This window comes from Pipistrellus hanaki (genome assembly GCF_964339955.1).
Source record: "Pipistrellus hanaki genome assembly, chromosome: 5".
Classification (NCBI taxonomy): domain Eukaryota; kingdom Metazoa; phylum Chordata; class Mammalia; order Chiroptera; family Vespertilionidae; genus Pipistrellus; species Pipistrellus hanaki.
Window position 1 is genome coordinate 22,328,525 of NC_140507.1, and position 27,930 is coordinate 22,356,454.

At 41.7% G+C, this 27,930-nt stretch overlaps 1 protein-coding gene across 2 annotated transcripts in view; it reads left to right on the forward strand.

Annotated features, from left to right (window-relative positions):
- Positions 1-17,757, forward strand: part of PRELID2 (PRELI domain containing 2) — a 54,927-nt gene extending 37,170 nt beyond the window's left edge. For both annotated transcript variants that reach the window (XM_084883181.1, XM_084883182.1), the window contains exons 6-7: positions 11,306-11,375; positions 13,573-17,757. In XM_084883181.1, the coding sequence (XP_084739307.1) occupies positions 11,306-11,365 (60 nt within the window). In that variant the 3' untranslated portion in view covers positions 11,366-11,375; positions 13,573-17,757. The remainder of the gene's footprint in view (positions 1-11,305; positions 11,376-13,572) is intronic.
- The last annotated feature ends 10,173 nt before the right edge of the window (positions 17,758-27,930 follow it).

Below are 27,930 nucleotides of genomic sequence, written 5' to 3' on the forward strand. Positions count from 1 at the left end.
CTCCTTGATCTAGAGGACATAATCCTTTCTTCCAAAAAGCTTGGGTGGGGAGATAAGACAAATGCATGACTCGTCTCCATAACCATTAGATGTACATATGACTTTGAAGTAGACACGTGTCACAACATAGAGAAAATGACCTTGTCTCCCTAATACTTAGTTGTGATACTTGCTTTCCTATTGCTCTTCTCTTCTTATAACCAACAGGGTATCTTTGGAGGTTTGGGGGCCATGTTCTCTCCTCTATTCTGGGTAAAATTTCCAACCAACCTATTACTTTTCTGAGCCTGTTCTCACTCTCTGTTGTGCTAAATTCAAAGACGATGAGAAACTAGGAATTTGTGGCCACCATAAATCTACACGTACTGCATATACACCTCAGACAGGCTCAGAATTGAAAACTGAAATAGCTCTGCACAGGCTGCATTGAAATACCAGAAAAATAGAGGCTGCGCCCGCAGATTGCATGGACTAAGTACATTGGAGGCACAGATGTTTTGTGGATCAAATCTGTTGTAGGATTGTGTTTAGATAGAGCGAGGCTCTTTGTGCTAAATTAAGGCTCTTAGTTTGACCAACAAGGCCAGGAAAATGTCATGAAGACATCTCCAATTGGGTTTATGCAGAATTCTGGGAAGAGCAACTTGAATGGCAAAGGCAATTTCATTTCTTAAAGGTGCACCCACCAGTTAAAGTTCAGTTGTGTGGTAAGCCCTGCGGCATGCAGATTCAGCTCCTACAGCTCTCCGAGGTGTCTAGCTGTTCCCCTGGATCAGTCTTCCTGCTTCTTTCTGTGGCTTCTGATTCTGTTTCCCCACTCTACTAGGGAGTTTCATCTTTTGCTGAAAGGCCTCATTGGTTGTGCCCACTTTTTGTGGGACTTGAGGCACCAGGAAGGTGCTGGGGAGGAGGCTGGGATGTCTGCCTGTTAAGGAGAAAGCAGTCCTGTGTCTCATGAACCCAGTTTGCTGGAGTGATATTTCTTTGTCAGTTTCATTTTTTTAAATCCTTTTTACTGCCTAGGATTTGACCCCTTATTCCTTGCCTAGCATTCTTCCTTAGAGTCTAGCTAAACCATTTTTCTATTTTTTCTCTGAATTTCCTTAGTAAAGGAAAATGGTGGCTTTTCTGGTTTTCCTATTCTGTGCACTTCTTGATATGTTCAAAATATTTCTTAATTAAAAAACTGCTTCACCCCCCGCCAAAGACTCTTTCAGTCCTTAAACATGATGTTAAACATTTATTTTAAATGTTTTTAACTAGATACCACCTGGACATAAATGTTGAAAATTATATTTCCCAGAGAGCCAGGTGTGTGCTTTTGCCCTAGTTCTCCTTGAAACCAGCAGAATACTCTGCACTGATCAGCTCTGTGCATCTGAGTCTCACTTTTCTCATCTGTAAAATGAGGATAGTATTGGAACTACTACAGGGAGTACTTGTGAGGAGTAAATGAGTGATATGCATAAAACACTTAGGGCAGGACTTGGCACACAGTCAGCAATCAGTTGTAATTTAAAGTGAAAAATGCAAGGAAGTTATAAGCAAAAACTTATTTTTTGGCATTGACACATATTTAATGGAGTCAGTCCAACCTTAGTTTAAATCTTAGGGCTGTCCCTCCTAGGGTACATACAAACTCAACATCTTTGTAGGTGAAATGTGAATAATAGAGAAGTAAAAGAAATAGTGTAAAGAAGTGCTTAAAATCCCTTGGCACACAGCGAATACGCCATAAATGATCATTATCTTTCCATTATGACTCAAATTGGCATATTTCCTTCTAGACTTTCATATGCAAAATTTAAACCCTCAGAATTACAGTATAAGTACAATTTCATGGCCTGCATTTTTCAAGTAATTTTTTATTACAAATGCCTTGCATAGTAACTACACAAACTTCAAAGCCAGCATTTTAATGACTGCATAATATTTCATCAAATAGTTTTATAATAATTGATTTGACTGTGCCTTTAGTATTGCACATTGAAGTTATTTCTAAGTTTTACCATTACAAGTGAGACCATACGCGTCATCTTTGTACATACTTTCAGGTTTTGTATCATTCCCTTAGAAAGGGATCCCTGAGGTACTCTTTACTCTTTGCAGTAGGTATCTATTTGCAGCCTTCTTTGAATGTATCCTTTAGCTCCCTCATTGTAGACGGAGCTTCTGTGTGTGGCCCACCACTTTATCCTCAGTATGTAGCACATAGTTAATGATCAATAAATACTGAATTAGTGAACAACTATTATTTTTTAAAAAATGGTGGACCTTTGTGTTTTCATTTTATTATCTTAATATTCATCTTAAAATGCTTTGTCCATTGGGGTAATAGGAAAGGTAGCGATAACAAGTCATGTTTACTGAGCGCGTTCTATGCCTCAAACAACATCCTTAGTACATGACATGCATTACCTCCTCCAATTTACTCCACAGTTATCTGGGTAAGTACTCATCCCTACTGTATAGAGGGAGGTGAGTTGACTTGCCCAAGGTCACCCAGGTGGAGAGTGTTGACAGCGATTCACACCAGGCCTTTGGAGCCTTAGCCTGAGACTTGATGACCAAGCATCTCTCCCCCTGGCTTTCTTTTTCCAGCAGCGAATATATATTTTTAAAAAATATATTTTATTGATTTTGTACAGAGAGGAAGGGAGAGAGATAGAGAGTTAGAAACATCGATGAGAGAGTCATCGATCAGCTACCTCTTGCACACCCCCTACTGGGGATATGCCCGCAACCAAGGTACATGCCCTTGACCGGAATCGAATTCGGTCCCCAAGCTGATGCTCTATCCATTGAGCCAAACCGGTTTCGGCCAGCAGCGAATATTTTTACACTTCATTCTAACAGGTTATTTCCCTGGGAGCCTGAACTTGAACTTGCTGGGCAAATTCCAAACAAGGTGTGAACCACCTGAAGGACCTTGCCTCGGTCTCAGAGCAACAGCAGAATTGCTCCCACACTGGATATTGAAAAGGAAGCTCACCTTCACAATTCCACAAGTGAAGGATGTGTGAATGTTTTTTTGTTTTTTTGTATAAGCCTTGGATTTTTTATCGAAGGGAAGAATTTTATTTAATTGTTTAACATTCAAGCAGTTGGTAGATTTAGAACATTGTCTGCGTGGGTATCATTACTCCGAGGAGGAGGATCTGGGACCAGACAACACAAAGGATGTGACCCTGGGATTCACCAGTGATGCTTCCTGTTCAGTTAGCAACTGAAATGGGTAGAGCAACTCTTAAAAAGTATCAACTATGTTATTACAGCCATTTCTTCCATTTCTCTGTGAGATCATTTTATATATATATATATATATATATATATATATATATATACACACACACACACACACACACACACACACATATATATGTGTGTGTATATATATATATATATATATATATATATATATGTATATATATTGGTCTCTGCCCCCAGTCCCAGGCACAGATCTTGTAAAACCGTTGTAATTTTGTAAATGATAAGAGCATTAGAAGCATCTCTTGTTTTAGTATTTGTCGTTGACTATCATCCCCAACACAGGGCTCCTAAAACCCTTGTAAGCTCCTAAGTGAAAAAGCACCCATGAGGTGACTCTGGGTGGCTCCTGGGTGGGGGCTGGTCACCAGAAAGACCATGATTAGAAGCTTGGGAGTTTCAGCCCCACCCCTCATCCTCCAGAGAGGAGAGAGGAGCTGGAAATGGAGTTAATAATTGATCATGCCTCTATGAAGAAGACTCCGTGAAATCCCATTAGGATGAGCTGTGGAGAGCTTTCAAGATGGTGAACACATCCACACAGGGGAGATGACTCACTCCCAGTCCATAGGACAGAAGTCCCTGTGTCTGGGACCCTCCCTATGTATCTCTTCACCTGGTGGTGCATCTGAATCCTCTATCAAATCCTTGGGTGAATTGGTAAATGTAACTGTTTCCCTGAGTTCTGTGAGCTGCTCCCGCAGATTAATTGAACCTAAGGAGAGGGCTGTTGAACTTCCAATTTATGGCCAGTTGGTCAGAAGCACAAGTGACAATCCCGGCTGATGACTAGTGTCTGAAGTGTGTGTGTGTGTGTGTGTGTGTGTGTGTGTGTCCTAGTATCTTGTGGACTGAACCCTTAACCTATGGGATCTGATGTTATCTCTGGATAGGTAGTGTCAGAATTGAGATAGCTTGTCAGACACTCGCTGGTGTCAGAGACTTGCTTACTGTCTCTCCCCCCGCGCGCCCCCCCCCCCCCCCCCACACACACACACACACATTTGGTGACCAGAAATGTCAGGGGTGTAGTGTTCTTTGTGAATAGTAAAGGAGGCTCATAAGGAAGAAAGAAGCACGCTGTAGAAAAGAGCTGGGTTTTCCCTATACAGGTGGAAAACAGTATTTCCATTTTACTCCATTTTCGGTGTATTATGGGGCTGGGAATTTAAAAAGCTCCCATTTGTGTCTATAAGCACTATGATGTTTTCCCCCCCCCCTCCTTTTCAAATGACTAAATCTTAAAAAGAGCAGGAGTTTTATCTTTAGACTGCTATTTGCATATAGATACTTGATTTTTAAATCATTTACATGTAGCTTTTGTTCTGGTTGCTCTGGATAATTTGTGATGTTACACGTGTAGGATTTTTTTTTTGCAAAGCCTCACTTCTTGAACCTGCCATGTACTTAAAGGTTCACCACTCGACGGTAGCTAAAGGATGTGGCATAATAAAGCGCCCCGTTGTATTTACATTGCTGATGTTCATGTCAGCACTCCAGCTCCCAGGTGCGACCTCCTCCGGCTCTTTCCTCAAGAGATGATGATCATGTTTAGCATCGAAAGATTTTTTTTTATTTTTTTATTTTTATTTATTTTTTTATTTTTTTTTTGTGGGAAGTAAAGGGCTCTCCAGGTTGGCTCCAGGTTGGCATTTGACAATCGACCACGGAATTCTAATCAGCAGATGCTGTGTTGGAATATAAATGCTTCTCATGCACCTTTGCCCCCCAGCCTCTCCAGTGTGCACGAGGGAGCTTCACTTGGGATCAACAGAAAACGAAATGCATTTGGAGATGTGGGAGGTGCTTTTATTCAAGAGGCACAAGCGGTGCAGTCTCAGCCTGCCTCCCGTGGATTGATAAAATCAAAACCACCCCCACGTAGATGAACATGACACTGGGATGGCAGGAAGGACCATGCTTAAAGCATTATGCCTTTTTTTTTTTTTTTTTTTTTTGGTCATTTGAGATGAAGACCCTATATACATGCCTTTTTAAGGAGGTCGTGTGTTGAGGGCTCGTAGTCACAGAAGCCCAGGTGGGAATCTGGGTTCTCAGCTTACTAGCTGGGTGCCTTGGATCACGTTTCTTAACATACCTGAGGCTCATTTTCCTCATGTCACTGACTCACAGGTTGGGTGTGAGATTAAGCAAGACAAGGCACACAGTATGCTCAGCACAGCCCTGCATAATGAGTTATTTCCTGGGCCTGCAATCCTAAACCTGTCTCTGTCCTTGTGACCCAGACCGAGAAAGCCTATTTACAAAGCTGGCCTTAGGGTTGTCAAACAGAGGTATTAGCGGCCCTTAGAGGTGATGCAAAGAACATGTCAGATACGTTTTGTGAAATATGGACAAGCACAAGGTGACATGAACAAGCTGGGGCTGACATTTCCTCTAAGTCAGCGATCGCCAACAGAATGGGGGTGCCTGATGGTGAGAGTCCCATTGTGAGGGGCCCCTAGTCAGATCTAGGTCCATATGGAAATCAGAAGCCACATTACAGGCTACTGGGAGAAGAGGACATCATGGTTAACCAAACCTGTCATGTGTCAGTAGCTTTAGGTTGCCTCATCGAATCCTCAGAGCCACCCTGCCAAGGATGTGGGCTTATTCTCTCCTCTCCACCCATTTTACAGGCGCAGAAACAAATGTAGTGAGGCAAGTACTCCCTGTGGAAAGAGTGGGAGAAATCCAGTTTAAATTCCAGTTTGGCCACTCACTAGCTCTATGACCTTGAGCAAGTTACATCTGAGGCCCAGTTTCTTACTTGGACATGGTGAGAGTAAGAGTGTCTTACCTCATAGGACTGTGAGAGGATTACATGAGATAATGTAGGCTAAGCCCCTGGCATGTAGCACGCCCGTGATAAATTATCATTAACCTCAATATTGTTGAGATTTAGTGGGATGGGTTTTTGACTAAAACAGAGTTTTGGGAAATTATATTTTGTTTTGTTCAAACACCTGATTTGAAGACACAGTGGACTGGCCCTCCATGTAAAGAGGGTCACTGACTTACAAATTAGTGAATCTGGGGGGTACAGGGGGGTAGATAGAGACAAAAGACAAAAGGAGAATTATCTGGGCATCTATTTAATCTGGATATTTATTTTGTTAAAGACAATTCATCTTACCTCTCAGAATAGGGGGAATTATTGATGCTGCAGGAACTACTGGGCCAGATTTTCAAGATACAAGTGGAAATGAGGTCTTTAGAAAAATGATTTTTGAAGACTCTCACAGGAGGATGGGATGTGGGAAAAGGTTTTGTTTGTGTGGAGTTATATCTCTCAGGTTCCAGTGTTCTATTACCCTCAACCCAGTCCTGGAAGAAGGGCAGCTGGGAGTTCAGCAGTGTCAGAAACATGGCCAGTGTTATAACTGGGTGTGGTTCGGCATTGAGGCCAGATTAAAGTCTGTTAGTCCAGGGGTGCAGCCCAACAGGGCAGCGCAACACAGGGCACGGGAGAGTGCAGCCCCCTGCAGCCGGAGTCCCCAGAGGGCCTGGTGCTGGGAGAGAGCCCTTACTCTGGAAGTTTATATAGTTAGATTTTGAGCTCTTGCAGTGGCTATGCCCATCCTGGCCACTGACTCTCTGGCAGGTGTGATTGAAGGGCAAGTACTGGACACCTTCCCAGGTCACTCAGACCTTACTGGGCATGCATCTGAATGGCCTCTCCAGTCCCAGCCCCCATCAATCAGCAGAGAGCAGACTTCAAAAGTGTTGAATAAAGCTGTATCAGTGGCATAAAGGGAACTGATAGGAACTTTGTTCTTTAGTTTGCCACTAAGCTGTTCATTTCACATAAACACAGGGTTTATGTGAAAATTGGCAATATGGAAATGGCTTTGTAATCTTTCATTCTGATATTTGATGCCAGGAGAACTCTGTAAACCAGGTAGGCCACTTTTGATCCTTTGCTGAGAGTTTTCTATCTACACTAAAATAATATAATGTCACCTCCAATTTTTAGATTTTATTATTTGGTGGTATATTCTTTTCCATTACAAATTGAGATTAAATATTCATAAGGAGAGGAAGCTTTATAATGTGAAGCGAAGACATCTAAATTATTGTATTAGTTTTATGTTCTGCAGTTACACCTAAAGATTTTAGGTTCCTTATCAAAATTAAAATGAATCTTACTCAAGAGTTTATTAGCCTGTTTGAGAAAATGATATTGAAGTCATACATTCTGCCAGGATATTCCTACTTGAAAAGTATTGTATTTAAAATAATTTGTAGATGTGATTAAATATTGATTCACATATTCAGGATCATGCAGGCGGACTAAAATCTGATTTATATATCAGGTCTTTTGAACATAGTCAATAAGGAAGGGAAGAATAGCTCTTGCTATGTAGTCACCATTATGAGAGGCATTTTCACATCCATTGAGAACTCTGTCCCCCAGTGTTGGAAGATCCTGGATCCTGGACTTTCATCCTGAGAACGTTGGATGGAATAAAAGTTTTGCTTCTTAGTGATCACATGGTTTTTGTTTGAGTGCTTAATTTCTCCGAGCCTCTGTTCTCATCCAAAAAAAAAAAAAAAGGAAAAGTAATAATCCTTTACGGCAGGGGTCTTCAAACTACGGCCCGTGGGCCACATGCGGCCCGCAGAGGAGTCTGATCCGGCCCGCCAGGTTTTTTGGGCAGTGAGCGCAGCTGAGGTGTTACAGTAGGAATTAGTAGTTCATATAGTCCGGCCCTCCAGCTCTCTGAGGGACCGTGATCTGGCCCCCACTTTAAAAAGTTTGAGGACCCCTGCCTACGGCAGATAGGAGGTTAAAATAAGCCAATATAGGTGAAGTGCTCAGCACAGTGCTTGCCAGAATGTGCCAGTGAATTTTAATCATGTGCTGAGCCTCTAGTTCATATATAAATGAAAAGATTTGAAGACAATTTTATTTAAGCCAACTTAATAAAAATATTAAAATGGGTGGATGTGAGTGGAGGGGGTCAATTTGAAAAATAAACAAAGGGGACATCTGTAATACTTTCAACAATAAAGAAAAAAATAGAATCAAAAGGGAAATGAGGTTTTTAAGTAAACTTGTTGCAAATCTTTTTATAAAAGGATGAGTGGTCTTATCATGTAAACTTCAGCATTTGAAATGACCCCCTTTCTAAGCTCCTCCTGACTGACCCGGATTCTTCAGGGCTCATTTTAAGTCCCACCTCACTGTTAGTGTTTTCACATCATTCCTTCATTTTTACCTTTCATTCTTTATTCTTTCCTTGTTTTGTTCTTTTATTCCCTATGACATCCAACCCTTCATATCCTGACCTTTTCAACCACACTTTCAAGAATGGTAACTACTGGGCAGATGCACTGTAATTTCCAAATTCAAATGTATCAACCTGGCATTCAAAAGCAGTCAATTGATTAGTTTTACTATCTATCAGCTTTGAGCACCTATTGTGTGCCAGATTCTGCACTAGACAGTAAGGATAGAAATGTAAGTAAGTCACTTCTGTTCCCTGTCTCTGAGCGCTTCATTATCTAATGCAGTAGACCTGTAAGCTGATGATTGATGGGTTGACTGATAGATTCATTCATTCAGTAGACATTTACTGCATGCCTTCTATGTACCAGGCATTGTTCTAGCATACAACTTGAATGATGGACCCACCCTCTGCCTTTTCTTTATCACATAATAAAATGAAGCTGGTTCATGGTTTGTCAGTCCAAAAAGCTTTTAAGCCAAGTCTGTGAAGGTGGATCCACTTAATGTTTGTTCTGCATTTCAGGCATCATTGTGTGATAAGTGGTACAGATTTAGTCCCTTTAAGCCCCATCTCCTGGGGGTTGAGTTCAAGCATTGGAACTTTATTTGAAAGGACTGTATTGATTGGGCTTTGATTTGGTCTTTCTTTACCAAACAGAGATACTAAATAATGGTTTGGCCTCACTGGTAGGACTTTTTCTTTTTTTAAAAAAAAAAAAAATTCACTTTATAGGTCTCTCTCTCTCTCTGCCCCCATTTTCCACCTTCTATTTCAAGCTGTTCTGCTTAAAAAGATTAAAGTGGTATGAGAGAGGGAAGAAAAGGGAGAAGGAAAGTCAACTGTCTCACTGTGAATATAATTGATTCAATAAATAACGTCTTTCAATTCCCCAGGCAAACCTCAAAGTCTTCACTTCTGTCAATTAGTGTTCCTCTCTGTAAGTGGTGGGTTCCTAATTTAGATGGATGGGGAGAGTTCACAGAGCTTGCTTCCTAAGGAAGGAGTGTGCGTTTCTGGCTTTAAAGACATAATGTCTTGATTTAGGTGACCACTCTGCAAAAAGAAGCTTGAAGCAGAATTAACGTGTCTGTTTTTCATCTTCTTGAAAATAGAAGGAAGACATTCAGTTATTGTCCAGGGGTTTGCTGAAACAACAACAACAACAACAAAGGAAAATGGGGAGGAAAATCTGCTAGACTAGATGATACAGGGACTTTGTCTTGTTTGTTCACCATTTATTGCCAGTGCACATAGTAGGTGCACAATAAATATTTGCTGGCTGGATTTCTTAAATGAATGAGAGAAGAAAGGAGAACAATTCAGGTCTGAGATTAAATTTCATTTCGGGGGTTGTTTTACCACCTCCTCCATCCCTCTCCTTCCCCCCGCTAAGTTTTTAAAAGGAGAGTAGCTCTCAAGTATAAGATTGTTGCATATACTCTATCTTCAGACATGAATTTCATCAATTTCCAGACCAGCAAGAGTTGAAAGGGATCTTGGAAGTGATGTCAAGCTACCATTTATAAATGCTGGTAAATGGACTCGTTGTGTTTTAGAATCACGTGAGGTTCTATAAATCTGCGGATTCCAGGCCCCTACACTGGAAGTTGTGTCTGAGTCCGTCTGGATAGGACTTGTCATCAGTATTTGTGTTTGTGGGTTCTTAGGAATTCCTGTGAGCATCTGGGTGTGGATAGAACTATCTAGTCAGCCTTGCTATTCCCTGAGCTGTATGGTTTAAGTTTCTTCTTGGGAAAGGTGACTAGCCCAGGAGAATAATTGGCAGACAGTGACCCAGGTGTCCTGACTGATGGCAGTGCCCTTGGTCCTACAGTTTGCTGCTTTACTTACAGAGGAGAATGCCTGCATTCTTTCCTGCTCTATTACTTAATAGCTGTGTAACTTGGGCAAATTACTTAAACCTCTTTGAGTTTCTGTTGCCTCACCAGTAAGATGGGGTAAGAATGGTACTTGCACAGAGTTTGTGTGCATTAAACAATGTGGCCTAGGTCAGCTGTCAGGACACACTGAGAGATGGAGATCTGGGTGCAGAGGGTGATTGAGAGGACCTTAGGGACAACTTGTGAGGAAAGCAGGATTAGGCCGCAGGTGACATTGAACTGTGACACAGTTGCAGTGAAGGTCTCAGCTGATCCTATGGGGAGCTGGAGATGAGATGCTCCTCAGAGTTGTCCCGAATTGAGGGAAGAGGGCCAGGCCTTTAGACCCCTGTATCCACCAGTCACTGGATGTGGGCTGTTCCTGGAGAGGGGACATGATCTCAGGGAAGGCAGCCCTTCGGCTGAGAGGGTGGCTGTGTGCCATCAGCAGCCGACAGTGCTGTCAGGTGGTAGGGAGGAAGGATGCCTGAGTGCCTGAGCAGATGTCCTCAGAGCACCCAGCACCCACTACCCAGGATAATGCACATAAAACCTTAGCGATGAATGTAGAACCTTTGTGAGTATTCAATTAATAGTAACAATTGCCATTATTATTCCAGCTCTGGCAATGCCACTTAGTAGCTGGGCCACTTTTAAGAAGTTAACTTCTCTGGACTGTCTTCTTACGTTTGAAATGGACATCCTAAACTCCCTACTTCCCTGAGTAGTTCTGAGCACGCATGGAGATAATGTATGTGAAATTGGTGAACAGATTAGAAAAATGCACGGCGCGACCCTGAGCCTATGTTTTGGAAATGAATATTGGCCCGTGACTTGGATTCCTTGAAGGGGAGGGTTGTGTTCAATGTAAAAGCCCTCATCTGTGAAATGTGGCGTTTTGAATTTTCCTCCTTCTCTCTACAGGGAATTAGAATAATGGAGACGCTGCTGAAGGAGCAGTGTGGTGCCCCCTCAGCCGAGTAAAGAACCATCAGTGAGTACCAAAAGCCAAACCAGAATTGGATACTCAAGCCATGTGTTCATGCTTATAAGCTTGGTGTTATGCATCTGCCTCCTTGGGCTATTCATGCTGAACATTTCCCGGTTGTATGCACAGGGGATGATCTCACAGGTGTTTCATGATCTGTTCTGTATCTTTATTTACTTGGTTCTTTGATTTTCAGAGCACTTTTGTACTACGTGCTGGGTTACAACTGCACTCAGCGCAATCCAACATGATTACCACTCATAAGGTGGCATAGATTTGTAGAGACTGGAGCTCAGCATAAGCAGAAGCTTTAATTTTATTCTGAGTACAAGGAAAGGAGGGATTTAGAGTTTCAGAAAGGGACATCTTGACTGGCCAGTGAAATAAAGATTATTTATCAGTTATCAATTAAGGATGGCTGCCTGAAATGCTATGGAGAAGGACTCCGAGGCCTTGAAATAATTCTCAAGCTCCGGGTCAGAGTGTGTTGATTGATTAGCAATGTCTGTCACAGACACAGGATGGAAGAAAGAGCACTGTTGCAGGAGCACATGCCTCTTCTAGTTTAGGGCAAATAATGCAGGGTTAACAGATAGCAGGGGGATTTCAGAATTACATCAGGTTACCTTGTGGTGGTGGTTTAGCCTTTTTTAAAACATAGCATTTGATCACGTCTTTCCTCTTTTCCAAAGCTAATAATATGACAGCTTACGTTCTCTACATTAGCTCCTGACATCACCACTTGGGTGTTGTTAAAATATAAAAAAAATTAAAGGGAATACAATGGTGAAGTTAACATACCAGCTACAGCAATCATTAAAATTCCCCTTAAAGTTCCAAGGTGCATAGTAGCATAGGCGTACAGGCATCCGTGTGGCAGGTAACATGGTGCTGTGGCCGTGTGCTTCATTTACCAGTTTTGGACTTTTGCAATTTTTACATTTTAATAAAAACCTTCTGTGGGGTTTGCACAAATATACATAAAGAGACATTATTTTTATATTTCTACATGGTAAGGAGATATCTATATTAATAAAAGGGTAATATGCTAATTAGACCAGATAGCCCAGATGTCTTCTGGACATCCTTCCTGACAAAGCCAGGGTGGTGGGGCCAAGGCAGAGGTGGTTATGGGCAATCAGGCTGGCACGGGAGAGTGATTAGGAGCGATCAGGCTTCAGGAGAGAGCAGTTAAGGGTGATCAGGCCAGCAGGGGAAGCAGTTAGGGGCATCAGGCAGGCAGGCAGGCAGAGTGGTTAGGGACAATCAAGCAGGCAGGCAGAATGGTTAGGGGTGATCAAGGCAGGCAGGTGAGCAGTTAGGAGCCAGTGGTCCCAGATTGTGAGAGGAATGTCCTACTGGCAGTTTAGGCCCCATCCCCCGAGGAGTCCTAGATTGGAGAGTGTACAGGCTGGGCTGAGGGACCCCCCCCCCCCCCCGGCCCCTTGCATGAATTTTATGCACTGGGCCTCTAGTTATTTAATATTTCTTTATGATGCCACATTTCAAATTTGCACAACTTACAAGCCTATTTTTGTTTTGTTTGTTCATTTATTTTGTTCTTGGATTCTACATATAAGAAAATCATATGGTATTTGTCTTTGTCAAAAATTTGGTTCACAATTTACATTCACATAGAAATATGACTACATTGTGTGTGGTACCTAGCCCTGAAGATACTCCCCAGCACCCTTTGGCCTATGTGTTCAAGTGGGCGTTGGGCAGTTAGAAAGCTTAGCAGGTGATTTTTCTCAAGAGCCAAACTGGAGGCTCATAAATCTCACTAACCAATATGGTTGTGGTGCTGCTGCTGACATGTCCATTGGATAGATTTTTGATTTCCTGTCATTTTTGAATAAAACAAATAGCCATGACATATATTTGTTCTTGCCTCTGGCAGTTGGGAGACCAGGCATGGTAAGGTTCAATAACATAGCAGAATTCTTTCACATTGGAATGATTAAGATCTCAGTTTCAGCTATATCTTTGAACTAGGTTCTTTAGGTGGTTGGACTTAATAAAACGAGATGCTTGCTCTGTTCCAAGATCATTAGGAGGCAGAAATGCAATTTCTTCGAAAATTGCCCGTAGTAATAGAACTCAAGTGACTCGTGTAAGAGTTGCTTGAGAAAAGAGGGCAAGTAAGTATTGATTGGTGAGACATGTTTATGAGGTGTTAAAGTCTGTTTGCTTTCTCCTGCAGGGGAGCTGTGTTGTGTCTACTTTTGCTCGAGAATCACTTCTCGGACACAACATATCCAAGACTCAATTTTGGAAATGCAGGTTTAAGGATGCAGTATCGGCAGCTTGAAGAAGAGGAGACTTTCCTGCCTGGACCTGAAATGATACGCCTCCCTGGGAGCCAGCCTCAATAGTGGCACTCATGGAGATAAGTCCTTCTAGCTGGATTTTTATGGCATAGACTCTTCACGATTTTGCAAATAAAAGGAAGACCCACAGAAGATGATGTTGCCCTTCTTGAGGATGTCCTGCAGATGCCCGGGGATGTGTTTGGGTAGCCAGGGATAGGCTTGGACACTGGTGTTTGTGCTTTTATATGATCTGTATCATTGCCCATAGGATTCATGAGAGGATTCTAGGACAAATAAAGGAATCAAACCTGATACCTGATTCACAGGTGGCCTGGAACAGACAGGAATATACCAGACCTGAGTTGAAGTGAAGGCACATCTATAGTTATGATGAAGATTCTCAGAAATTGGAGCATTGGCTTTAGACCCATGAGTACTATGCAATTGCCATCATTATCGCTTTTATAATGTAACATGTGAGCTGTGGTTTGGTTCGCTGAAAAAACCGTGGATGGAGAATGGGGAGGTTATGTGTGCATAATCTTGGCTCCTACTAGTTCATTCTGAGATGTGGAGCAGCCATAACCTCTCTGTTTTCACTGGGCAAGTGAGGATAATTGGACACAGATCTTACTATTTACTACCTGTGGGTTGTGATGATTGAACAAGGTATTTAGTGTGAAAAGTACGGGTTTGGGAGTCAGAGACAGACCTCGGTTTGATTCCAAGCAATACCACGCACTAGCTCACTAGAACACAATTTTAAACCTTTATGGAGCTCATTTTTTTTAAAATTTGTAAAATGGGATGATAGAATTAACTTCGTGAAGTTGTTGGACCAATTTGGATCACATATATATGAAGTGCCTGGCATTCCTGGTACATAGGAGAAGTCTATTAAATAGAAGCCATTCTTATTATAGGAAACTATTTAGAAAATGTCCTTTTCAAATGTAATGTAAAGTAGTATTACTGTTTGAAAATTAGATGACAGTAGTTTGCATTTTCCATGATTGGAAGCCAAACTATAAATGGATACTACTAACTGAACGCTTGAAAAGAGGCAAAATTTGGAATTCATCTTAACATAAAAATTGGTCCATTAGTGGAAAGCAATAGGGAAATTGTTTTATTTTTTTAATATTTGAAATATCTCCTACTTAATGCACTGATGAATTTCAAAGCAATTGTATTCTTTTTATACAAGCCTGCCACTGTGAGCCTCATCTTATTGTATTTGAACTATTTGTGCTGCCTAAGTTTTGTCTCAGGATAATTTCTTCTTGTTTCCTTAGTGTTTTGTTCTCTAATTGTGCTTGAAGGAAAATGAGTGGTAGAAACCAGAACACACTTTGACCTCCTTTTCCTTTTTGTAAATGGAATTTTGTAGGCCTTTGTGATAATTGCCCACTTCCAAAAATAAGAGGTGATGTGAATTATCACAGAGGTGAGAGGCAAGAACTTTGTATTTGAAGACTGACAGTGAAATAAAGTTAACCCTTTATACTCAACATCTTGCATCCTTTGAAGGCAGGAGTTCTCAACCTTGGCTGTCCATTAGTCTCACCGGGGAAGCTTGGTGCAGTCCTGATGCCTGGTTATAACCCCGAGCAATAAATCAGAGTCTCTGGGCAAGCATCACTGTTTTTTAAAGCTCTCTAGGTGAATCCAATGGGCAGCTAAGGATGAGGACACTACGATGAGGATACTATGATTTGCAGACATCTGATTTCTTTCTTACCACCTCCGAAGTAGGAAAGGATCTTTGTAGTAAGAAATGGAAACAGTGAAGCACAGAGAAGCTGAATTGTTGCCTGAATTCCTTGAAGCTAGGGTGGCCAGTGCAAATGCCTGAAGCAGGTCTGGCAGGTGATCTGATGAATCAGTGGTTGGCAAACTCATTAGTCAACAGAGCCAAATATCAACAGTACAACGATTGAAATTTCTTTTGAGAGCCAATTTTTTAAAACTTAAACTTCTCCTAATGCCACTTCTTCAAAATAGACTCGCTCAGGCCATGTTATTTTGTGGAAGAGCCATACTCTAGGGGCCAAAGAGCTGCATGTGGCTCGCGAGCTGCAGTTTGCCGACAGCGGCTATGAGTGAAGCAGGCGGTGGCCACTGGGGAAACCCCGCGAGCATGCGCCTGGAACAAGGTGATCAGCGGCGGCCCGGCTCCAGCACAGTGCTGCCACGTGGCTGGTTTGGCTCCTTCTTCCAATTTTCAATCTTCCAGAAAAATAGAGACTTAAGGAAAAAAAAAAGAAATCTGATTTTTACATGTTGGTGACAAATTCAGAGTTGTTTAAAACGCTGTGCTGGCCAAACAAAATATGCTTGCTAGTAGTTTCCAGACTCTGCTTCAAGAATATAAAGGACCAGCCTAAACATCCCAGCCGTGTTGAATATTTGCATCTCCCTATTCTGGGTGTAAGCTGCCTTCTGTCACTCCTCTAAGCCTGCTTTTAGCAGATATATCTCCCTCCATTTCCCCAGAACTCACTGGACTTGTATCAGCCACTTTCCCTCACTCCTCTTGTCTCCTATGGGCATCCGTTGCAGGCCTCACATCTACGGCTTAAGAAATCTTATGCTTTTAACAGAATGTATTAGGGCTTGTTAGGGTTCATTTTTATTATATGTCAGAATCCTTTTCCTGTGATGAAACATTTAGAAGCCCACATTTAATTTAATTTTTTTAAATCCTTAATTTAGTCTAAGAAATGTCAAAACCAGGAATGCAGCCTTATTGGGCACCTTAGGAACATGGGTGGGAAAAGGTTAATTCATAGACCTGGACAGTCTTCCCCTTCATACTTCAGTGTGTCCTAGGCTTCCATTTGTCCCAGAAATCCTTGGACCCTTGCGGGGGTGTAGGGTGCAAACGTGTGGGTCTCTGGGGCCTCCCCCTGTGATTCTGATTCATGCCGTTTCAGTAGGGCTGTGGGGGGAAGGGGGGTGAGAAAGTGGGGAGGGTGTGTTCTATATTTTCAAACAAGTTCCCCAGGACAGTTGAGAAACACTGCTCTAGCAGAGGTGTTTTTGGCTTCTGCATCTTTTATCATTTAAGAAGGTTTTGCAACCGTTGGGCCTGGTAGTCATTACATTTGGTCACTCAAAACACAATATAAAGTTCCTATGCAGAGAAGCTGATTTAAGCTATCTTTACATGACTGAGGTGCTTTTACCATGAAGAGGTGGCTTTTATGGTTTTGGTTATATATGGATTTAAAAAAAAAACGGTGCTATCTTTGTTTTATATAAGTAGCATATGTGTAGTAAGGTCTCATTTATCAGACATTGTGGGGTGCATGGTCTACACAACTTAAGGTTGTCCTTCAAGTTGCTTGTCTTTGGGGCTTCATTGGAACCATTTCCTAAGTTAGTATACTCTTCCTTGCTTTTGCAAACCAGAATCTACTTAAGGCGATGAAGTCTTTTCAGGGTCATTATTTGTGTTCTGAATTCTTGCAGGTCCTGTTTAGCTTTGTTAAAGCCCCTAATGGTCTTGCTCTGAGTTCTGGAGATGTGATAGTTTTTCTTTTCTCTCACTGTTATTTATCATTTCTCTCTGCCAATACTCCGCATGCCTCTAGGAACTTCCCTCTCCTGTGCTGTGTGGGCGTTGGGGAACCATGAAACTGCTTACCGCATGTCAGGTAATGGTAGGCAGGCTCTGAAGGAGGCTCTGAGAGGCATTTCTGGCATTACATGAGTGAACATTGCTGTATTGACTTAGTGACATTATTTTAGCGACTCCCCTACCTTCTGACTCACTTCCTGATCCTCAGCTACCATGTCAGACCTGTGACCGCAACATGAGTGAGAAGTTGCTACAAGTGGTTTCTCTTGATTTTTAATCTATCCCCCAATCATGCTAATATTTTTACATGTACAGTTTTATGATGTGAAACTTAAATAGATTAAGATGCAAATGAACATTTCTCAGGCCAAGACTTTGTGAAGGATAATAAAGTGTTTTTGATTCAGTATGGTTGTGATTGGAGCTATAAATTCGTTGTCTACCTATGAAATTCAATCCTGCAGTCATTCTGAAATAAAGGTGTTACAAGTCACATTTATGTGTGGATTCTCATTTTGTGGGGTATCACATCACTCAGCAGAGCTTGTGTTTATCATTTGTCCTAATGACCCTGTTTCTGGTCAGTGTCCCCAGATGAGGGTGTTATACCAACTGTAAGTTAGGGTCCCCTTCCCCTAAGGTGAGCCTTTAAAGTTTCTCCTAGAAATAAGCGCAGGTCACTTGTATTGGGTGACTCCAGTGGGCCATGTGCTAAAGGAGCAAAGGACTGGGATCTGCAGAGGAAAGAAGCACAGCAGGGACACAGCAGCATGAAGTCAGGCTTCCCAAGGACCGAGGGAGAGACAGCGCAGCCGCTGTTGACCTTTGAGGCACAGTTGTGCTTTCCGTACTTTGTTGCCGTGGGATTTGCCTTTATCATAGGTCCCCCTTTTCCTTGGCTGTATTTGGGTTTCTGTGTTTTGTTGTGGGGTGCCTTGTCCAAGCCACATGGATACCTTCCTTTTGTGAGAAAGGAAGTGGGTGCCTTTACTCCTGGGTGCCTTAGGAGAAGAGTCATTTGTTTAGCCAGCACTATTGAGCACCTACTGTGTGTAAGAGAAAGGCAGGATTTGTCTTTTCAGTCTTGATCTAGTGGGTTTCCAGAAGGTTTGCACCAGCATGAAACTGACAGATGGCAATGGTAGGCACCAGTTGATGGTAAGACCAGGTGCTGTTACCTCTTGGGTAAATCAGACAATTATTGCTTACTTAACAGATGCAGCAAAAGTCAGCACAGTGGAAAGATCAGCACAAAAATGTGTAGGTTGGTGGCCCCTGAGCCTCACCAGCAGATTGCGTAGTTGTAGGTGATAACGTCTGACTTAGTGAGGGGCCCATCATACCTTTCAGCAGATAGCCAGTTCTCCTTAGGCCCCACCTTATACACAGAAGGTGGAGCTGGCCTGCATGAGACCACCTCCTACAGCCACAGAGCAGCTCCGCAGCACACAGTGACTGCAGGACACTGGGTATCCAGGCTCAAACATCTTTTACTTTCAGGCTGTCCTGGCTCAGGACCTCCCTGGACTCAGGGCTGCCATGTCAGCATGTGTTTCCTGATGTCTGGGCGGGGCCTGCTCACTGTTTTGGGTTAATCCTGCAAACCCCAGAATCTTAGCACCGGCCTTGGTGAGACTGAAGTAGATAGAGAGGTAGCGGTCTGAGAATGACAAATCCGGTGCAGTAGGATTCCAAATAGAAATTAAGTTAACTTATTGAAACAATTTTTAATGGAAGTTAAAATGAAGTATTTAAATGTAAAATGCAGCATTTCTCACATACCTGACTGCCCATTGACACCTGCTGGGTGGATACCAGGGGGAACTTTAAGAAAAACTGATGCTCAGGTCCTACCCCCAGAGATTCTAGGTTGCAGCCCTGTATCAGGGTTGCATCAAGTTTCCTAGATGATCCTAACGGCATGAGCAGTGATCCTGACCAACTTAAGAAGTGATGTCTGTTCTCCCATGAGTGGTAACCCTTAAGAAGCTAGCTGGAGGTGGGAGTGTGCAATATAAGACCTCTCTGACGTTTTGCCTCTAGCCTTTCAGAAAAATGTCATTCACTGTCCAAGAAAAATGTGCTCCAAACCTGGCTGGTGTCCCTAAGTGGTTAGAGCATCAGCCTGCACACCTAAGGGTCTCAGGTTCCATTCCTGGTCAACATACCTGAGTTGTGGGTTCACTCCCTGGCCCCTGATTAGGACATGTGTGAGAGGCAACTGGTGTCTCTCACATCAAAATGTTTTCCTCTTTCACAGGGATGTTTCTCTCCCTCTTACCTTCCTTCCCTCCTTTCCTCCATCCTTCCCTTCCACTCTCGGAAAAGCAATGGAAAATATTTTCTGGTGAGGATGAACAACAATAACAACAAAAGAGATGTTAGAAATTCCCCACCATGGGCAGCCATGATGAGCTTTATGATCAAAAGTTTGGGTAGTGTTTATTAGAACAGAATTCCATGCAAAAAAAAAAGGATCCCCTAGTAACTCAAGACCTTGCTTGTCTGCCAGGGTTAACCTGAGTCGCTGTACCGCTGGACCTTAAGAGGTAGGTCTCTGAGCTCTGGACAGGCATGCTGTGCAGCAGGCGACCGAGAGGAAATAGCAGCCACCATCCTGCTAAATTAAACTCAATGGGGCTATTCTCCAGCATTATCGGAGAAGGTTAGAGCCATTTCGTGCCTGCCATCTGTTTAGGCTGCTGATGAAATCATTAATTCTCTGTGTTGGTGCCAGGATGAACTTTGAGATCTGGTGACAAATGAGAAAGCGCCAACCGCCCAGTGGTATGTTTTTGTTTTTCCATTTTGGATTTCGGTGTCTCCCTCAATTCAAAAGTCCATCCATTGTTTAAACTTTGAAATGACTGCATTGCCTGTTTCTGGAGATGTTGAGGGAAATTATTTTCTGGAACAAAGCTCCTCTGTTATTTGTGTTTGTTAGCAGTCTCATCAAAACCCAAGTCACTCTTATCAATCAGTCCAAAAACAACAACAAAAAATTCCCCTGGTCTCAGGACAGGGGTTTACAAAAAGCAACCAGAAAGAATTGGATGGATGAACGAATTACCCCAGAGTATAGTTATTGTAAATGGAAACAAGGTATGGGGCAAGGATGGGGATAAAGAAAGGGGGAAAAAAACCTACCAAAGTCATATCTGTCACTGATTAAATGGTAAGAGTGACTATAAAGATATCTTTATTGTCTGAAATGACATTTCAGAGAATTGGAGGATATTGCATGGAGGTTTCGAGCCCTTCAGTTCATGCTCCTCTCCATTTTTTTCTGAACATATCCACAGACAGAGCAGAGAAGTTCAATGCAGTTTTTCTGCTGGTATCTTGGTGATTGGATCCAAAGCCCTTGGAAAACTTAGTCCCTTTTGAGACACTAGGTGCATGCTTTTAAAATTACAGTTTTAAATGGGATTACATTAAATATCAGAATACAATTGGAACTAGTCCAATATAGAAAGTTGTCTCTTTGTAAGTGTAAAGTCAAAAGTTAGTATTGTCACTTGTTTCCTTGAGTGTTAATTGTTTTGTCAAGTGCTATGAGGACCATTTCTTCCTGGAAAAAAATGAATGCTAACAATGTTTTGGGGCCTTACTCCAGGCAAGGATTTTGTAGAGAAGAGTGGGGGAAGAGCAAAGCATTAGCCAGGCATTTATTCACGCCCCCACCTCTCAGCCATCTGCCTGTGAAACCTCTTCCTGGGGTGTTATCACCTATAACTTCAAAACAGGGTATTGGTACCTGGAGGGTGTCTGGTCATCTCAGTGAGGTTATGTGTGAAGCCATGTGATGGATGGGCAAATGCTCCTTTTAAAGCATTACTTTTTTCTCTCTCAAGGATTTGTAGGGAAAACATTATTATTATTATTATTATTATTATTATTATTACATAAAAACCAACATGTAACTTTGTAGAATATAAAATTGGAATAGATTTATCGTTTTGAAAAAAGTGAGACTTAAGAGACATTTTGCTTGGATCACTGCTTAGAATGCTGCCTGGTACCTCGCAGGCATTATATTAGGTTCAATAGAATGTCAATATCCCAGGAGAGCAATTAGATATGCTCAAGACAAGCACTTGGCAATTAGGGCATCCCCAGATGCTGGGGGCTCTGTGGGAGTCAGGCTTCTCTAGAAAAGTTAGAGAAGTCCTGATGTAGACCACCTCCAATCCCTGGAGCTGCCAGAATTCCCAGTCTTGGAGTCAGCCTGACATCCCAGCAGCATGGCTGTGGCCTGCCAGTATCTCATAATACAAAACGGGCAAATAGCCAGTAAACTTTGCCTTCAGCGGGCCTCATGGCTTATTTTGAAGACAGAGTTAATGTAAATTTTTAGTTGTAGAGAAGGAAGCATATAAGTAGAAAGAGCATATATTGAATATGACATTTTAAATTATCTTTTTACTTTTTGCAGGGAGGAACAATCTTGTTTTCTCTTTTTTTTTAGAGAAAACACTAGCCAGGACAATGTTATTTGTCAACACAATATTTTTAACATACCATTTTCCCTAAATACTTATAGTCTGATACTTTCTCTACAGAGTTTAATCCAGTGCTTGCTAAAACCAATAGAAGAGGGTATAATTGTCTTGGTGGGGTAAAAATAACAACCACAAGGAAAAAATTAGTGAAGCAGTATTTTGCTTCTTGATTTTGGCAATTACTAGTATAGTGGTGTAGCTGGTTCTACTTTAGTGAAGCTCTTACCTTTTCCAATGACCTCTTTTCTGATAGATTTTTATTTTTAGAAAATCTTTATTGTTGAAAGTATTACATATGCCCCTCTTTTTTCCCCATTGACCCTTTCTGGCCCATCCCCGATCCCTGCCCTAGGCCTTCACCGTATTGTCTGTGTCCATGGGTTATGCATATATGCATACACATTTTTTGATCTCTTCCCACCATTCCTGCCTTTCCTCTGAGATTCAACAGTCTATACCATGCTTCCACTAGTATATCTTTGGATATATATTGTTTATCAGTTTATTTTTTTCATTAGATTCCACAGTATGAGTGAGATCATGTGATACTTGCCATCTAGATGGAAATTGTATAGCAGTTGCCAGCAGGAATAACCTTTATTGTTATTTACAAAACATACATATTTCTATTGAGAATGCCAACTATGGTCGTATCCCAACTTTTTTTTGTTGAAACAGCAGGTCCTGGCCAGATATAAATTTCCCTTCACCAAAATGAAATTTGACAATAAATTTGGCATTGGGTTAAGATTAAAATATAAGAAATCTGAGTGTCTTAGTGTCTGATTCCAATTTGACCCAGGAGCCTGCACTGGGGTCCTGGTTGTGCTATGCTCTCACTGTGTACATAAGCCCTCTGGGTTTCATTTTCTTCCTATGGGAGGGAGTATAATAGGGTCTATTTTATAAGGTTATTGAAAGAATTAGAAAAACAGTTGGAAGGGTGCCTGGCACATAGTAAACACTCAGCAATCTCTGGAAGAGATTGTGTTGAATTGATGCTAATTCTTTAAATAATTTGGGATAACTTTCCAGTGAAACCACCTAGGCCTTGATTTCTATTTGGGGGAGATTTTAAAATACAAATGTAATTTCTTCAATAGTTGTAGGGCCATCAAATATTTGTTCAGAAGTAGGAAAGATAAAATGAAGACAATCCTTTTCACAATTAACTTCACCTCTAATATGCCTTCCCAGTTCATACATTCAAACAAAACAGCTTTTCTCAAAATACAGGTCTGGGCAGCTCACTCATCACTATGCTCTTTACACTTTAAAGAACCTGGTAAACCATTGTTTTAAAAAAAACAAAAAACAAAAGGGCTCTAGCTGGTTTGGTTAAGAGGATAAAGCATCAGCCTGTGGACTGAAGGGTCCTGGGTTTGATTCCAATCAAGGGCACATGCCCAGGTTGCAGACTGGATCTCTAGTGAGGAGTGTGCAGGAGGCAGCTGATCAATGATTCTCTCATCATTGATATTTCTATCTCTCCCCTCTCCCTCTCTGAAATCAATAAAAATATATTTAACAAAGAAGAAAGAGCAAAGGTCTTGTGATTTTGGGGGTATTTTATTTTTATAAGAAATCTGTGTCCTCACTGTATGGTAATGGTTAAATACTATACATTGTAAGAGGGAACTGAACAGTTGAATTTAATGAAACCATTTCACCAAGAACCCATTGCAGTGTTAGAATGTGATTGCAAAGGAACCTGCCTGGACTTTAATTTATCTTCTTGTTTTATTTTAAAATGATACTGCATTTGCATTTCTCAGATGTCAGAGACAATGATGAGAGGTCCCGGTGACAAGCCTGTAACATCAGCAAAGTTTTAAACAAACCCAGCATTTTTCTGATGAACTAAGATTCTACTTTCTTCAGAGGGAGCCCTGATAAAACTGTTTTTGTCTTATTGACAGGTCAGTTGTGCTGCTCATCCATTTCACCTCTTTCACATGTAACTGTAATCTACCTTATCTGTAGAGGATGTCTTAGCTTATTTACTGAGCACTTTCATATTCATGATTTCATTGAATCCCTGAAGCAATCCTGTGAAGATGACAGGAGGTGTCTTACAGATAAGGAATCAAAGGCTCACAGTAGGTAAGTGACTTGTCCAAGAGCACGCAGCTAGTGAACCAGAATTATTGCATTTTAGGTTTGATATTTATCAAACCTAAAATGAAATTTTATAGTGATGCCATGTCATGTAAAACTACCTAGATATCCCTTCATTTATATTTCCTGGTGCTGCATGAGTCAGGTGTGGGTCCCGGCCCCCACCAGGTGCCTCCTTGCACAGTGGGAAGGTGGGGCGCCTCCTCACATGATTTCAATTGTGTGCTGGGCCTCTAGTCTACACTAATAAAAGAAAAAGATGCAAATTTACTGTATCTTTGTGATGCCCACCAGCCAATCATGAGTGAGTAAGCAAATTAACCCAACAAAGATGGTGGGTTAATTTGCATACACAGGTGTTGAGCAGCTGGGGGTGGGGTGGGATGCTTGTGTTCCTCACCACCCCAGCAGCTCTGGGCCTCTGGGCAGCATGGGAAGGCAGAAAGGCAACTACAGGCAGGAGCAAAGGCAGAAAGGTGACTCCAGTGGGACTGAAGGCAGTGCCGACAGCCTGGGGAAGGAAGGCCCATTCTTGCACAAATATTTGTGCATCAGCCCTTTAGTATTAATATAAAATTAAAAGATATCTATCTATCTATCTATCTATCTATCTATCTATCTATCTAGACTTGTCCTTGGAGATGAGAAAGAGGATTTGAGGCCCCTCAGACTGCACCCCTTATGGTTTTCTCTTCTTTCATTATAAACATCTTCGTTTTATTGCCTTGCTTATTCATCCATACATCCACTAAATAGATATTTATTGAAAGCCCATTGTGTGCTAGCCCTGTTCTAGGCACTGGATAGACAATGGTAGACTATGGTGAACAATGAGGAAGCTCTTGGATTTTGCATTATAACACAAGTCTTAGACTTAAACCAACAAATAATCAAATGAAAATATCAATGTTAAGTGCTATGCACATAATAAAATACAATGATGTGATGATATCTAATCTGGAGACTACATTAGATTGATGGTCAAGAATGACTTCTCTGTGTAGGTAACAGCTTATCTCTTAAGACCTAAATGATGAGAGGAAGCCATCCATGAGATCTTGGGGAGGTACATTGCAGAAGAGTAAATAGCATACATGAAGGCTCTAATGCAGAGACCAGCTTGGTGGTATTAAATATAAAAAAAGGCCAGTGTATGGCTGGATAGTGGTAGGTGAATGAGGTCAGAGAAGAAGGCAGACATTGTGTGGGGCTTTGTATGCTAGGGCAAGGTGCTTATTTAGATTTTATTCTAAATGGGATTGGAAACATTGGATGATTTTAAGTAGGAGAGTGACTTGAATGATCTATGTTTCAAAAAACATGCTACTGGCTATTCTGTGGGAAATGGATTTGAGGGGGACTGGAATCAGGGAAATCAAGTGGGGATATAGCAATACTCTAGGCAAGAAACGATAATGACTTGTGTTAGGGTAGGAGCAGTGGAGAAGGAGAGAAATGGTTGTTAGGGTTCTTTTAAATATAAACTTACGTGCACCTGACATTGAATTGATTTGGGGGCATAAATGAAATAAAAGAGCCAATGAAAACTCCTTGATTGCCACAAGTGATCACATGAGTGGTGATACTATGTACTCTGAAGAATACTGAAGACTTTCTGGGGACTAAAAAAAACTACTGTTTTGATTACATTGAAGTAAAGATTTCCATTAGATAGCCAAGAAGAAATGATAAATAGATACTTGATTATCTGAGTGTGGATTTCCAGGAGAGATATAGAAGTCTTCAATACAGATATGGTATTGAAATCCATGGGAACTGGTGGGCTCACCTAGAGGGAGGGTGGGTGCCATTGGCCACGGCCCCCCCTCACCCTCCAATCATCCCATCGGTCACTCCTCAGATCGATTCTGCTCGCCGGCCAGGCCTAGAGACCCTACCCGTGCACAAATTTCATGCACTGGGCCTCTAAATATTTATATTTTGGGATGATTGTAGCTAGGGTCTCTTTCTCAGTGAGATACTAAGGAGGAGGAGAGAGGATTAACTATAGGCCCATGAAGAAGCAGAACAGAGCATTACTAAGATTCACAGTGGGTAGGATTGTGGTGGGGTGGCGGAGGAGGACATCCGTGGGCCAGGAAAAGACACCAAGGAAAGGAGATGGGCAGTCTAAAATCAGATCTCACACCAGTTTTGCTCAGGATGGCCTTGCAATCAGCTCAAGAACTGTCTGCCATGTCAACTGCATGGGATCAGGGGTAGAGCAGCTTTCTCATTCAGGCTTTTGCCCCAGCAGAGCTCATGGCATCTCACAATCTTTGTGCCGTTTCCTGGTCATACTTGGAGGCAGCTGTTGACAGTGTCCTTGATGCCAGTTTGCTGGGGGAATTTTCCACAAAAGCACACAGGATTTGTCCCACCCGACTGAGAAGGCTGTTTTTCTGGATGGATCTCTATTTATGCATGAGGAAACTTGGCACCGGTGAAGCGGTGGCTTATTTTTCTTTTTTTGTTTGGTTTTATTTTGTGCTTCAGAAATAGAACAGATTAAGCATGACTTGCTTTGAAGGCTCCAGCTCTCCCTACAGCATGGCTTTAATTCTGTTCTCCCCAGGCAAGAATGGAGAAAACATCTTTTCTAGCTTTTGTTAAAAGCAATGCAAATGCGAGGCATTACTTGGGAGGATTTTTTAAAAGTTGAACTTAATTTATATTTCTTTGAAAATAAACCCTTTCTTTCTTCAAAAATACATGCTTATTATAAAGAAATAAGAACAAATAAAAATATAAAGATAAAAATAAAATTGGACAATAATTAAATTGATAAAATAAAACTACATTAGAGTTGGAAGGGACCTTAGAAATAATCTAATCAAACTCATCAAACCTTTTTTATAAATGAAGAAATTAGGGCTCAGAAATGGAATTAAGCTGAAATTACCAACTGTTTATTGAGTATTTATTATGGTCAGACACCTTTTGAGGTGAAAAGAATGCAACCTTGAACAAAACAGACAAACGGATACACAGGATGTGTGTATGTATGTGTGGAGTGGAGGAGAGGTGGTGTATAGTATTCTTCTGAAAAGGTCGAATGGGAGATGGTGCATGGTGAAGGGTAAGCACACACCCTGTGTCCCTGACAGTGTCTGGCTTCAGATATGGACTCTGCCATTTACAGTTTAAATAGCCTCTTTGTTCCTCCATTTCTTTATCTGTGAAATGGGAGAAAGTAATAGTAATCATATAGGATTATAAAGTATTTACATAGTTCTATAAAATACTTTATAGGAGTTCTAGCTGTAGAGTTGGAATCTTCAGCAATAGGCCTAAGTCTACAGTAGCTCCTGGTCTGACTATCTGTAGTCTCTGGTCCACTCAGAGATTGGTTCATGGTGGCTGCAATGTCCAGAAGTGGCCACATAGAGATGATTCTAGGGAATGTTGGCCCTAGATGGGCAGTCTCAGCTCTGTGGTTCAGATGGGCATGGAGGGCTTGCTTACATGGGTGATATCAGTGCTGCCAAAAGGCACCCCCTACCATTTCTGCCAGATCAGGACACACTCTGGCAGGTGGAACAAATATTTGCATATGGGAGCAGAGTGGATTGGCTGTCATATATGGGTGCCAGGATAGCCAGGGATCCCCAGAATCTGGAGGGCTGCATGGAGGAAGCATGACTATCCCTTGGGGCTTTCTGGAAGAACCCATGATGAGGTGCAAGCTACAGGTACTGTTGGGTACTTGGACTCTCTTGGGCATCAGCCAATCAGAATTGATACCAGCTGTGGGGTTGTATAGGTCCCAGATGTGCCAGTGAATAACCCTTTTGTTGTGGATTACGGAGAGATTCTGGGATACTGGGAAGGGATTTCTTGAAGAGCTGAAGGCTGTGGCTATTAAAACTACAGACATAGTTAATATTTTATAAACTAATACTGTCCTACGGCTGAAAAGCAGCAGAGTAGCGATCAAATGAAAGTAAATTAATACTTTTTGAGCACATGGTATTCATATACTGAGATTTAGATTACTAAATTCCAAAGGTCACACAGCCAATATTGGAGGACTTGAGATATGAATC